At 38.2% G+C, this 13,138-nt stretch overlaps 1 protein-coding gene across 1 annotated transcript in view; it reads left to right on the forward strand.

Moving 5' to 3' along the window:
* The window catches only part of cwc22 (CWC22 spliceosome associated protein), a 107,171-nt gene extending 97,359 nt beyond the window's left edge, over nt 1–9,812 (forward strand). The window contains exons 19-21 of the mRNA XM_080198896.1: nt 14–115; nt 204–436; nt 2,856–9,812. Of these exons, the coding sequence (XP_080055022.1) occupies nt 14–115; nt 204–436; nt 2,856–3,448 (928 nt within the window). The 3' untranslated portion in view covers nt 3,449–9,812. The remainder of the gene's footprint in view (nt 1–13; nt 116–203; nt 437–2,855) is intronic.
* The last annotated feature ends 3,326 nt before the right edge of the window (nt 9,813–13,138 follow it).

The raw sequence follows: 13,138 nt of genomic DNA on the forward strand, positions 1-13,138 counted from the left end.
TTTTTTTTTGTAGGACGTTACAACCTTTCTTTGAAGGTCTCTTTCCCAGGGATAATCCACGTAACACACGATTTGCTATCAATTTCTTTACCTCTATTGGCCTTGGAGGACTAACGTATGTACACTTGTCTTTCTTTTCTTCACAGTATCTGTTTTGTTTAATATTTGCTTTCAGTAATATTGGTTGTAATTTTCCAATTCAGAGATGAATTGCGGGAACACTTGAAAAATGCACCAAAAATAATAATGACCCAGCGGCAGGATGTTGAATCATCAGATTCTTCTTCGTCATCCTCTTCCTCCTCTGATTCGGATTCAGATTCATCCTCTGATTCAGGATCTGAAAGTAGCAGTAGCAGCAGTAGTGACAGTGACAGCAGTTCTGGATCATCTAGTGGCAGTGACTCCTCATCCTCCAGCAGCAGCAGTGGCTCAGGTATGTACGTTTACTGTAATTTTTGGTTTGGTGTCCCATACATACGTCATTGAAAGAATTCAACCCCATGTATCTCTTTTATCCTTAAACGTGCATATATTTGTACTAGTTGGACAGTTAGGGGAGAATGGCTATGCAATGTGTTTCTTGTATTGTAACATTTTCTGATAGCACCTGCCAACAGTCATAGAAACATTTTTGCACAACACTGCATGTTCGACATCCTTTTAAGTTACAGTATGCGTTGTCAAATCCCATAAGATTAGATACTTAATATTTCAATTTTCTCAACTAATGTTCTCTCTTCCCCTTGTCTATTTAGCTGAAGGTACTGACCATAGTTCCATGCACAGCTGTCGTGTTCTATAAGTTTTTAAAATGGCTGCTATTAACTTATGTAACAAGCTAACTTAATTTTTCTTACGGTAAAGGAACAAACTCCAATTTACTGCCTAAATCAACTTTGAGTGAGACCACTGAACTTGGCAAAATATTTTCTTTTGATACATTTTACCATTCCAGTGTGTTAATGCGTGCAATTAAATCTCTAAATGGCTTTGGTTTTTTTATTGGTTGGCACCATCTCTTATTGTCTTTCCATTGATGGTATAATGGACAGATTTTTCATTTGGTGCTGTAAGTTGAGCATCTCCCAAAATCTCTCCTTGAATCAGAATGTCAGTGTAGAGATGGCAAGCAAATGAGTAGATCCTACTCTTGACCTTGAATTAACTTTTCCCTGGAATACTGAGACCACATTTTGAACAGGGCAGGTAACTTTGACAGTTGTATCAAATAGTTTTGACATTCCTTTCAGTTTAAATGAAACATTAAAACTTCAAATCATTGACAGGTTTTCATAAGCACTAGAGAAATGGTTAGTGCATGTGCAGTACAATGTTTGTAAGTATAAGCATTCTCACCTGTTCTTGAATCAAAAGAACAACTCGTATTTATAAAGCACCTTTTAATGTTGAATGGCATCTAAGACATAATCGGACAAAAGTTCCAGCTATCAGACTTTTCTGACATTCATATAAGTGTAACTTTAAGGAGTGAACTGAACATAAAGTGGACTCATGTCAACATAATTTGCGTGTTTTCATCACCGCGTAAGACTTTGTGATAGACAAATATCTTGAACTTAACTAAGCCATTAAATATTGAAGAACAAAGTGGCAAAAACATGAGGGAACAGATGGCTGCTACATGGACAGCTGCAGGTCTGTGGAGCATTTGATATGACCAGAACAGACAGATCCTTAACAACCAACTGATTGTTGTAACTTGTCAAGCTGAGCTTGGATGGACTTGGATACTATTATGTTTGTTTTGTGTGCTCAATCATTGATTTTCTAATGTACCTTTGAACTGATCCCAATTTTCTTCTGAAATGCTTAAACAAATATTGGAGAGTATAATAATTTGCTGATAAGACAGATGTTAGTAGTTATGTGGCTTATATTTTTTATATGTATGGACAGGTAATAGCACAAATTTAAATGAAGAATGGTAGAATGTAGTGAGTATGCAAATGCATCCCAAGAGGCGCATTATTCTCAACAGATAAATTCCACTTAGTTTTGATGTGATTGGAGTGGAAGAAAACAGATTGAAGACTCATTAGATTCTGATAAGTTTTGGGATTAAATTGGCACAAAGGATTTGAAGGAAGTAATGTAGATTTGTACATGTGCACACAGAGATTCTCTAATTGTTCTGAATAGCTGCAAGCAATCTGTCGAAATTGATGTTAATATCGACTGTCTTAATAAATCTAAACCATTGGGAGGATACCATTTTGTAGAAGGTGATTTTATTTCTCCTGCTTCCTCATTTGCACTTAATTAACATGCAGGTTATTGTTGTATCTAATCTACATTTTTATCCCAGCTTTTTAATCATGTCGGACTGAGTGTTTAAGATGAAAGGCACTATGATACTGCCCTTATCTTTTTAAGTCATGTTCTGGGAACAGTGCTTTTGTCATTTTTCCGTGGCAGGTATTTTTAAATCTATATTTACGGCTTTGATAGTTCATTATAATGTTGACACTAGTTTTATTATTTCTTCAGTTATGGGGTGATGAAATATAAACAATGCTTGTGCATGTTAAAATGTCCTGGTTATTTCTTCTCCGTTCTAATTGAAGTTGATTAAAACTATATAGGTTAATTTAGGTTAGGTTGAAATCCAAATCCGCAGACAGTTGGGTACAAACATGCCATGGCTGTACGATAAATGTAGTTTAACTTCTAAGATCCGTGCAACCCCGAATTTCATACAGAATAAATCCGGTGTGCAGGTTTCTAAATCTTTGAACATAAATAAATATACCACTGTTTGTGAAAAGATTGCCAAACAAAATATTTAAAAGCTACACATTTATAATGGCTGACTCATTTTTCTTCTTTCACAGATGATTTAAATTCAAAAAGCAAGAAGGTACAGAACAAAAAGAAAGAGCAAGAAAAGGTGGATAGTAGAAAACGACCAAGTGAAAGGGAACGATCTAGAAAAGAGCAAGATGGCAGGTATCGTGGCACCAGTGAGGAGCAGGAAAACAAACAGGAAAGAAATAGTGGCAGAACTTACAGGCAATCCAGAGAGGGGAGAGATGAATCAGCTAGGTATGATAGAGAAGAGACACGTGAGCGTGATCGGACACGCGATCGGGACAGGGGTCGAGACAGAAACAGGGACTTCGCAGATAAACGTGCTGAATGCAGAAAAGATGACACAAGAAACCATTCTCGCTCTGAAAATGATCGAAACAGCTCCAGGAGCAAAGATGGCAATGATCACTACAGTCGCAGAAGAGAAAAGTCAAAATCTAAAGAGAGAAGTCGCAAAGAAATGACTTCCAGAAACAGTGAGGAGGACCGCGCAAAAAATGGTGTAGATAAACGATCTGGAAAGCATGACCGCCAGGAGAGCAGGTATTCGGAGCGTTGTAAGGATTACAGGAAGGATGAAGACAGATGGAGAGAAAGTTCCCCAAGAAGACACTAAATAGCATTTATAGTGCTGTAATTTGGAAAAACGATATTGCCAAAGCTCTTGGGGCTGTACTAATGCCACAGCTAAAGGAGAAGAAACCATGTCTTGCAAAGAACTGCTGATCTGTATGTAGTTTCCACTGGAACCTTACAAACTGCAATTTCCAGTTGTCATCTTTTGTAATTAATAAAAATCTGCATTTCAAACAAATTCTGAGGGAATACCTTCAAGCAAATGTTTCCTTTTGGACAAATCTGAAAGATGTGCAGATTTATTTTGTGGACAGTGATATCTTTGATAATGCATTTATAGAGGATTTGACATTCTCTTGTTTCATGTAAATGTTTTGTTTGTCAATTCAAATAAAAATCGTGCAGATATGTCACTTCTTTGAAGGATTTTATCAAATACAGATACAGTTGAGTTTGTACCACATTTTGTTTTCAGGAAGGCCTGTTTCATTTTACCATTTGTGAGTCAGATTAAAAATCAATGTCCAGCAAATAGATCTTTGACTTTGGCAAGTCGTTACACCATTTTTTTTTAAAGAGGTACTGTAATAAAGTTAATTAAATATAATAGGAAGAATGCATCACTTTAATTTGAGATATATAGAAAGAAAAATTATATCTATATTAAAATTCACTATCTCAGTCTAAATGTGTAATAGAATTTTAAATTAATACTTTGAAGTGCCTTTTCTGAAGTTTAGGCAATTAGCATTGACTGGTGTAATAATATGGGCAGTTAGTCCGGTCAGCAAAAGTCAGTTTAATACATTAATACTGCACTACAGCTTAAGCTAAAGGCATTAATAATACTTCAATACTGCAACCTTAAAACGTAATCCTGCCCATTCTATGATTTCACTGTAAAATTTAATTTTGCAGTGCGTTCAGAACAGCACTTTGAAAAGCATAATGTTCCCATTTATCTGTGATTTTTCTCAACCAAACGCTGAAGGCTGTCTCTTGATATGTTATTAGTGGCTAAGACTTTAAGCCATAACATATACTGATTGCTTTGTGACAAAGGTGTGTACAATTAATGTAAACTCACTATGTCTTTGAACTACTTGAGACTGAATCTTTAGATTGGCAGTTGTGAAAGGTTATAAAATCTGGCTGTTGTAATAATATTAAATGAGTTTAAGACCAACCAATTGAATATTTTTCAAATAGTTATAGTTAAGTATGTGTGCTTGAAATCACAAAAATATAATTTACTTGTACCTATGGCAGACACTGATCTGTTGGACTATTTGCTAATTTTTAACAAGTAATTCTCTGCATGTAGATGGTGATGGCAAGGCCACATTTATTGTTCATGCCAAGTACCCACTGAAAATTGATGGGAATTCTTTTAGTGATGGTGTTCAATCAGTGGTATTAGGGAATTCCAGAATATTGATCCACCTTGATGAGAGAAAATCAGTTCATGTCCAAGGCAGAATGATGTGCAGCTCAAGAATTTGGGAGTAATGCTGTTTTCATAATGCTGCTGCTGCAGTTTTCAAATCAGGACCGTGACATATTTTTGAAGTAAAGTTGGCAAGTTTCTGCAGTTCATTTAAGTTGTGAACACTAGCTGGACCCCGCAGAGGTGGATATTGTGCTCTGTGATTAGGATGCTGATCAAATGGACTGCATTGTCCAAGATGGGGCCAAGACCAATGTTGCACTCAGATGAGTGGCAAGTAAGCTGGTCACACTGCTGACTAGCTTTGTTGATGGTGAGCCATTGAGGGGTCAGGAAAAGTGGCAGGTTGCAGAATATCAGTTTCGATCCTGAGATGTTTTAACATGGCTGGTCCAGTTAAACTTCTGGTGAGTGGTGATCTCCAAGGTGTTAATGGAAAAAGATTTGGTAATAATTTACCATTACAGGTCAGGGCAAGAGCATTTTTTTGTTGGAAATGGTCAAAGGTTAGCACAGATGTGGTACTTTTATCTTTCATGTGTCAGTTACATTCAGATTTGGTTGGAACATATAAAGCACTTTCATATTTTGCTTTCATCCAACAAACTACTCACTATTCCAGGAATACTAAAATAACACTAGCTGCCTTTTTTTTTAACTGCAAGAAGTTGTCTTAAATCAAATTTGCCCGCTCCACCTTCACCTCTAACAATAAGTAGAAATCTCTCATAGACCTCTGTCATTACACGGAGACTATCCAATTCCCCTCCCTCTGCCACTTTCTTGCCTTCTCTTGTGGTGACCCCTTCTCGAGCTGTGAACTCTCCTCTCTCTATTTTGTCCCCCTCTCCCCTCATGCCACCTAGGAGCTCATCTTCTCCATGAAACTCATCCCCTGCTCCCTTAACCCTATTCCAGCTAAATAGCTGACCACCCAGCCTGCCATGTTAGCTTTTATTTTGTTGTAGTTCTATCTCCTTGGGTACTGTCTTCTGCTGCCTCACCACCACTCTCCTCTTTAAATCTGCCATTGTCACTCCTCTCCGTGCTATCTATCACCCCATTGCCAATTTCCCTTTTCTTTCCCAAGTCTTTGAATATGCTGCTATTTCCTGAGTCCATGTGTAAGTTTACCAGAACTCCATTTTTGAATCCCACCAATCCAGTTAACACACATGACATCCTATGTGACTGACAAAGATAAAATTTACCCTTATTACTGTGTCAGCTTTGGATGTGGTTCACCACACCATCTTCCTCCAGCACCTCGCCACCGTCATTCAACTGAATGGGACTGGATTTGACTGGATCAGTTCTTATCTACCCAGTTGTAGCCAGCAAATCACCAACAATAACTTCTCTTCTTTCAAGGATTTATCTTTGGCCCCCTCATATTTCTCATGTACATGCTGGCCCTCAGTCACATCATCCCAGAACATACTTCTATTTGAACACTGACAGCACCATTGCTTCTTTTAACCCCTCTGTCTCAAAACTGTCTGACTGCATATCTACATCCCATTCTGGAGGGACAAATGTATTGATGAGACCAAAGCCATTGTCTTTGGTGCCTCTTGCTGACATCATCCCTCTTGTTGACAATTGTGAGTTTGAGCTATAATATTCACATCTATGACCCTGGGATGAGCTTCTGACAATATATCTACACTGTCAGACATTTTTTCTTATCATCTTTGGTTCTTCTGTCATTAATCTTTAAATAGGTATGCTCTGTACATCTGCCATAGCTCATCTGCAGCTGAAACATTCATCTATACTTTTGTTATCTCTAGACTTGGCTTTTAATGCACTCCTGGCCAGCAGCTTTCCCATTCAAGTGTTGTTTTGCACAATCAATTCTTTGAATGCATAGTACCTTTACATCCTCTGGTGAAGTCACTGTGGCATATGCACAGTACTTCACATGAAACAAGACCTGTGCGGCACCTGGCAGCGTGCCACACACTAACTGCTTTTTTGGAGCATTGCTGCCTAACCCCTCTCAGGCTACCCTCTAAACTTGAGCTCATGCAAAGCAATGCAGCCTCTAACCTAACTTGCATTATGTCCCATCCACATGTGATCCACTCTGCTCAGTGACATACATTGACTCCCCAGCTTTACAACTGTTCAAAATACCTATGCTTCTTCTACTGTGACTACTTGAACATGTCTGATTTTAACTATTTCACCATTGGTGCCTTCAGGTTTGAATTCCTTCCATAAATCTCTTCTTCTTGCTCCCTTCTAGTCAAATGCTCCTTAAAACTGGCCTCTTTGACCCTACCAAGTATCTTCATGTGTGGTTTGTATCAAAGTTTTGTTCCTTAACATCGCTGCGAAGGTCCTTTGGGCATTTAAATCCATTAAAGATGCTTTATAAGTTGTAACCCAGGTGCTGAATATTATCCAGACCCTATCATAAGCTGGCCATGGATCTTATTATTGTCATAAGAGTTTAGGACGGAGGTGAACATTATGTAATCATCCAGAAACAGCGCTGCTTAACCTAATATCAAATCACTGATGAAGCAGCTGGAGCTGCTGGTTAAAGACACTGCCCTTAGAAACCTTAGTGCAATGCTCTAGAACTGTGATTGCAGTCCCATCTAAAATATTTTCCCATTGATCTCGCTTTTACTCAGATTCCTGCTTGTCATTCTTTATCAGGTGTTAATTTTCATGTTGAAAGTAACTGCTGTTGTGTTTTTTTTTCCCGTATCATCATCTCAATTGAAGAAGGTGGAAGAGAGTACATCTGGAGTGCGTGGGGTCCTTGAGTATGCTGGATGCTTTTCCATGGGACGTGTAGATGGGTGGGAGGCTTGTTTGTGTGCTGGTCTGGGCTATGTTCAGAACCGTTTGTAGTTTCTCGCAGTCTTGGTAGAGCAGGAGCCATACAGTGCTCTGATACACCCCAAAAGGATGTTTTCAATGGTACATCTAGCAATTGGTGACAGTCATTGCCCTTCATGACAAATTTTCTTAGCCTCCTGAGAAAGTAGAGGCATTGGTGGGCATTCTTGACTATAGCATAGGTTTGGAGGGGCCAGGACACCTAGAACACCTAGAAATTTGAAGCTCTCAACCAATTCCACTTCATCCCTATTGATGGACTTGGGCATGTTCTCCACAATGTCTCCTGAAGTGGATTATCTCCTTCATTTTACTGATATTGAGGGAGAGATTTTTGTCATCATTTCACCAGATTCTCTATCTCTTTCCTGTACTTCATCTTGTCATTGTTTGTGATCAGACCCACTACAGTAGTGTCATCTACAAACTTGAAGATGGTGTTGGAGCAGATTTAGCCACAGAGTCATAAGTATATTAGTAAGGGGCTGAGGACACAGCCTTGTGGGGCATCGGTGTTGAGGATAATCATGGAACAGGTGTTGTTACCTATCCTTAATGATTGTGATCAAGGCCTTTTCCATCATTTGACATACAATTGAATGGAATCCTCAGGCAGTAATTGGCCAGGTTAGAGTCTTCATGTATTTTGTTTGGAAAATATTTGGATAGTTATCTACATTGTAAATACCAGTGTAACAGCCATTCTAAAGTAACTTGTCTTGATTTTTAGTTGAGATCTTCTCAGCTCCCACAGTCTTCACTAAGTTCTATATACTTCTTGAAGTGACATGGAGTGAATGTAGATTGGCATCTATAATGGATACTTATGGAGGAGGTGGCAGCAATTGTAAACATTTGAGCCTTGCTGTTTACACTTGTGTTAGGCTGTTCTTCAAAATAGGTATGTTTTTGGAGCATCCTCTTTTTAGCTGAATGCTTGTCTTCCACCATTCTCAAAAGATTTATGGTGTTAATACAAAACTTGCTGTTGGCCAATAGTTGACTTGCTTTGACAGCATGCTGCTTTGATGTTTAACATGCAGATACATGTTTTGTAGCTTCATAAGATTGGTGCCCCATTTTTAGGTGTGCCCAATTTTTGATATGCTCTTTTATACGTTCCATTGAAAGAGGGCAAATCTCCTTGATGGGGAGGCGAACAATGAGCCAGACCATAATGTAGTGGATTGTACACCTCTGCTGTTGCTAATGACTCAGTTTTTTTAGATGACCACATTTGAACTGTGTCATTATTTTAGAGTGATCTCTGTGTGAAAACTTTACCTTCACAATAATGCTGCAGTACCCACTTATACCAGTACTGTCATCGGCAAATGTGTCTCGCACACTTCGGATGAGGATAAAATCAAGACAGCTATTTTACTGTACTGGTGCTCTCACCACCTGATGCAACCTGGCAGTGTTTAAAAGTAGTCTTTTATATAAATGGCATTGGCATCATTGAAAGCAAAACACTAACCTCACAAGTTAGATATACCCTGGGGTTCTGGAAGCAATAGCAGCCCAGAAATATTTACATAGCTGTTAACATAATTGGATCCATCTCAGTTTGTTTTTCTTGGTTAACCTATGCAAACCAATATATGTTTGTTTGTACCATCTCAGATTTGAGGAATAAAATATGACCAGAGACTAAATCCAAATAAGACTTGTGAACCACTATATACATAACCCATAAGATGAAGATGTTCCCTTTGATGTTTCAGATACTGCCCTATAGAACTGCAGTGAAGTCAAAACAGCAGTTGCTTCATCACATTGCAGAATCACTTCCACTGAATGTATCATAAGAAAGAATGTTTATTAATTTCAAACTCATTGCAAATCAGGAGTATCAAACATTAAGTACATGAAACAGCTTAATATTGTCACAAAGTGTTTTGCTTAGGTTTTCCACACCTCCCTAGTCCCAGAATTAATAACCTTGGAAACTAATGCCTTTTAAACTTTGCACCACCGCAGCACCCTCCCTCTGGCTCACAGTCAGAGGTGGATGGAGCTAGTTGCGGGGGAGAAATCTGAGAAGGGTGAAATACAAAGCAGGATTAGAAGAGGGTGACCTGAGAATAGGTGGCAGGAAATTGAGACTTGGGGGGGGGGGGGGGGTGCGGGTGCGGTGGGAGGAGGTAGATGTTGGATGATTAAGATTTTGGACGGGGGCAGAATGTAAAAATGGATGTTGAGAGGGTAATAAGGGAGAAAGTGAGATTGGCAAAGAGGGAGTGGGAGGTTGTTCAGTGGGGAATTTGGGCTTGACAGGAATAGTGATGTAGTTTGATTAGGAAAGAAAACAAAACTGGCTGGAATACTGAGGAAGAGAGGAATGGGATGGACTGGATGTAAGGTTGAGCGTTCCCTTCAGTGGGGAACAGTCATGTCAAAAAGGAGTGTAATAAGTTAGTGAAACTTTGAACCTTTACCGTGGGTAGACAGTGAAAAATTGTATCCCTTGCTTGGTGAAAGGGGCGCATGAGTACAGGGACTGAACTGCATGCCCAAATTTTATATTGCAAACACCAAAACATGGAGTGAGGTGCAGGAGGACTCGCAGAAACTGACAGTAGTGCTGTGAAGCTAAAAGGAACATGCCTGCTCTACAAAAGAGAAGGGAGAAAATATTACTTCCCAGCTATTTCTTTGGCGACTGCTACCAGTCCTTTTAAGGACTGTCGTTGTGAACTTGCAAAACCCATCCCAGCTTGCTTGGCACATGCCCCACCCAGGTTTCCATGTATTTTGCAGAAGGGACCAAAACAGGTATGGGATCCCTTTTGCATACTTTGATTGTTGCAGTGCTGTTTCTAGACAGGTGCCTGAAAAAGTGAAGGCCACTGCTGTGCCTTGAAATTTCTATATGTTCCCATTTTCTACCCAAAACAAAAGTGAAACCAAATGTGTTCAGACCACATGTTGAATTTGGAGAGTACCGGACATCTGATCATGCCCGCTGTATCCTGAGCTGTGTCAAACAAGTGTTACATAAGTAGGTAGAAAGTTAACTGGCGTCTGAACAAACATGTTAAATGTGCAATGCAAGGACAACTAATTGAATTTGTGTTGAAAGTACAGACAGCAAACTCAACCTGTAAACTTGATAGAGATTTTGGTTATTACTGTGGGACTTGTATGTCTCTCAGCAAAGGCAAAACTGTACATGCATAAGTTTAGTATTTATTTATATGAATGATGTTTTATGTTGGTAGATTATGCAATGGTTTTAGGAAACAGAAATGTTTTAGGTTTCATTTTTTGTTTCCGAAGAATACCTTAATTGGGAATGGTTGGTTTAATTCTTGAAAGGATGATTTCCAAGATTCAGTCAGTTTGCTCAGGTAAATCAAGCATGGATGTATTAATTTTGTATTAAGTATGATTGATAAGATGGGATTATGGTTGCAGTCATTGCTTGTAAGAATTGTAGGAATGGATATAATACTGCAGGTTAAATAGAAACTGATCTATTCAGTATGTAATAATGTATGTATCTAAGCATTTAGAATTGTATAGTTAATGCTAAGAATGTTGCTGACTTGATCATGTTAATTTGTAGTATTTTTTTAATTAAAGGAGCTGTATGCTTTAATTTGTGCCTGACTATCCTTTTTGGACTGAACATTTTTTAAGAATTTGTGCTCTGCCTCTTTACAGTAGCAAGATCAATTTTTCAGAAACACCGTAAATTATCTTAATGCATAATGTCAAATTCTGCAGTCACTTCTGGCACAGAAGGAGGTTATTGAGCCCATTAAGTCCATACTGGCTTCCTGTAAAGAAAGACAGCCCTACTTCCCCTTTAGTTCTACTGAGTGTTTAAGACATTGTTTGGATAACCTATTTTTATGCAGTACTGAATATGTTTTAATTACTGTGTGGTGCCTCTTAAAGATTGCTTTATGGTTTCTACTTGGTTTATTTTTTGAAGTTACAATACAACAATGTGGTTTGTTTCACTGCTAATTCAAACTTGAGTTCCTGATCTCAAGTCACATTGTGTGCAGGAAATACCAAGAATCCAACTTTGGATGAAGGCTTAAACTAAGCTGCTTTATTTGCTTCCTGTAAGGAGTTGTTAACATTAGCAGCAATGCAAGAACATAACATCACTTCAGTACCTCCAGCAAGTAGAGGACAGGTAAGGGACAGGAATCGAGAAGAAATTCGGGCACGTTACCATCCAAAAAGTTACAAATTCGGGTGTTTCCAGCCTGGCATTTTTTTGGTACTTTTAGAAATAATCGTAAATAAGCTCAACATTATAGATATAAACTGTTTAGTTGCTTATTAAATGCATAATAGCCAGTTGATTTTTATAAAAATGACACTTCAGAACATTGAGTGGTAAACTATCACAGAAAAATCAGCACCAAGTCGCATGTATGCTATAGAAGGCATTTATATCTGAAAATTTGAAATGTGGTGTGATGCTGACTGGTGGATGTAATTTCAACAGTACTATATGTTTCACTGGTACACTAGAATAGGCATATATAAAAGCATACAGCTCCTTTACAGAAATAAATTAGACATTAACATTGTGAACTTTTCCTGATGTTTTGCATTTTCTAATGATACAACTAAAGTTAATTACTTTGTCAAACTAATTTCTTGTTCTATGAACAAGATAATATACCTGACCAAGATAAAGATGGCATCAATAATCGAAGGCTGAAATGACTGGTATGTTCTCTCAGATATCTCCTCCAATTGGTTCTGAGTGGGTATCTAAAATCAAGTTGGAGGCTGATATATATTTGTTGTAACTTCTGCAAATGCTGTTTTTGCATGTATGGCTGGCTCTCCATTTATTGATGTTGGGTTTTAATTTCTGGAAATGTTTATATCTAAATGCAAAAGATGGATTTGATGTGTTGTGTCAAGACTTTGGAAATAACCGTAGGATTGATGGTGTAGCTGCCTCATGCAGCTACTGTTGTCCTTATTTTGAATGCTGGATTTTTTTACCACACTGCAATGCAGTGAAGAGGCAATTGTAATGGAAAGAATTTGTACATATATTTCATGCCAGGTTCATGAAAACCCTCAAAAATGTTACGTTAAAACACCATAATATAACGATCTGGCCTCTATTTCTAAAAGCATGCACCAGAATGTTATTGAGTGCTTTCTCTAAAATTGGGTTTAGTTGATTGGATATTTGAGTACTATCTTGCTGTTTTATTGCTTTGCAAAAGGCAATTTACTGATATGTTAAATCTAGGCCTAATTTTGCTATCTTTAATACGTACATAATTGCTTATTTATTAGCTATTACTATTATAACTGTCTACAAGGGGAACTGAATGTGGCATGCAAAACAGGTAAATTTGCATTGCAGGTAATGACTTTGGGGTGGCCTTTACACCGAGAACCACTCAAGTCCAGAAAGGTTGATCAGATCAAAAGAAA

The sequence above is a fragment of the Carcharhinus amblyrhynchos genome, chromosome 11, assembly GCF_965287045.1.
Source record: "Carcharhinus amblyrhynchos chromosome 11, sCarAmb.v2.hapA, whole genome shotgun sequence".
Classification (NCBI taxonomy): Eukaryota; Metazoa; Chordata; class Chondrichthyes; order Carcharhiniformes; family Carcharhinidae; genus Carcharhinus; species Carcharhinus amblyrhynchos.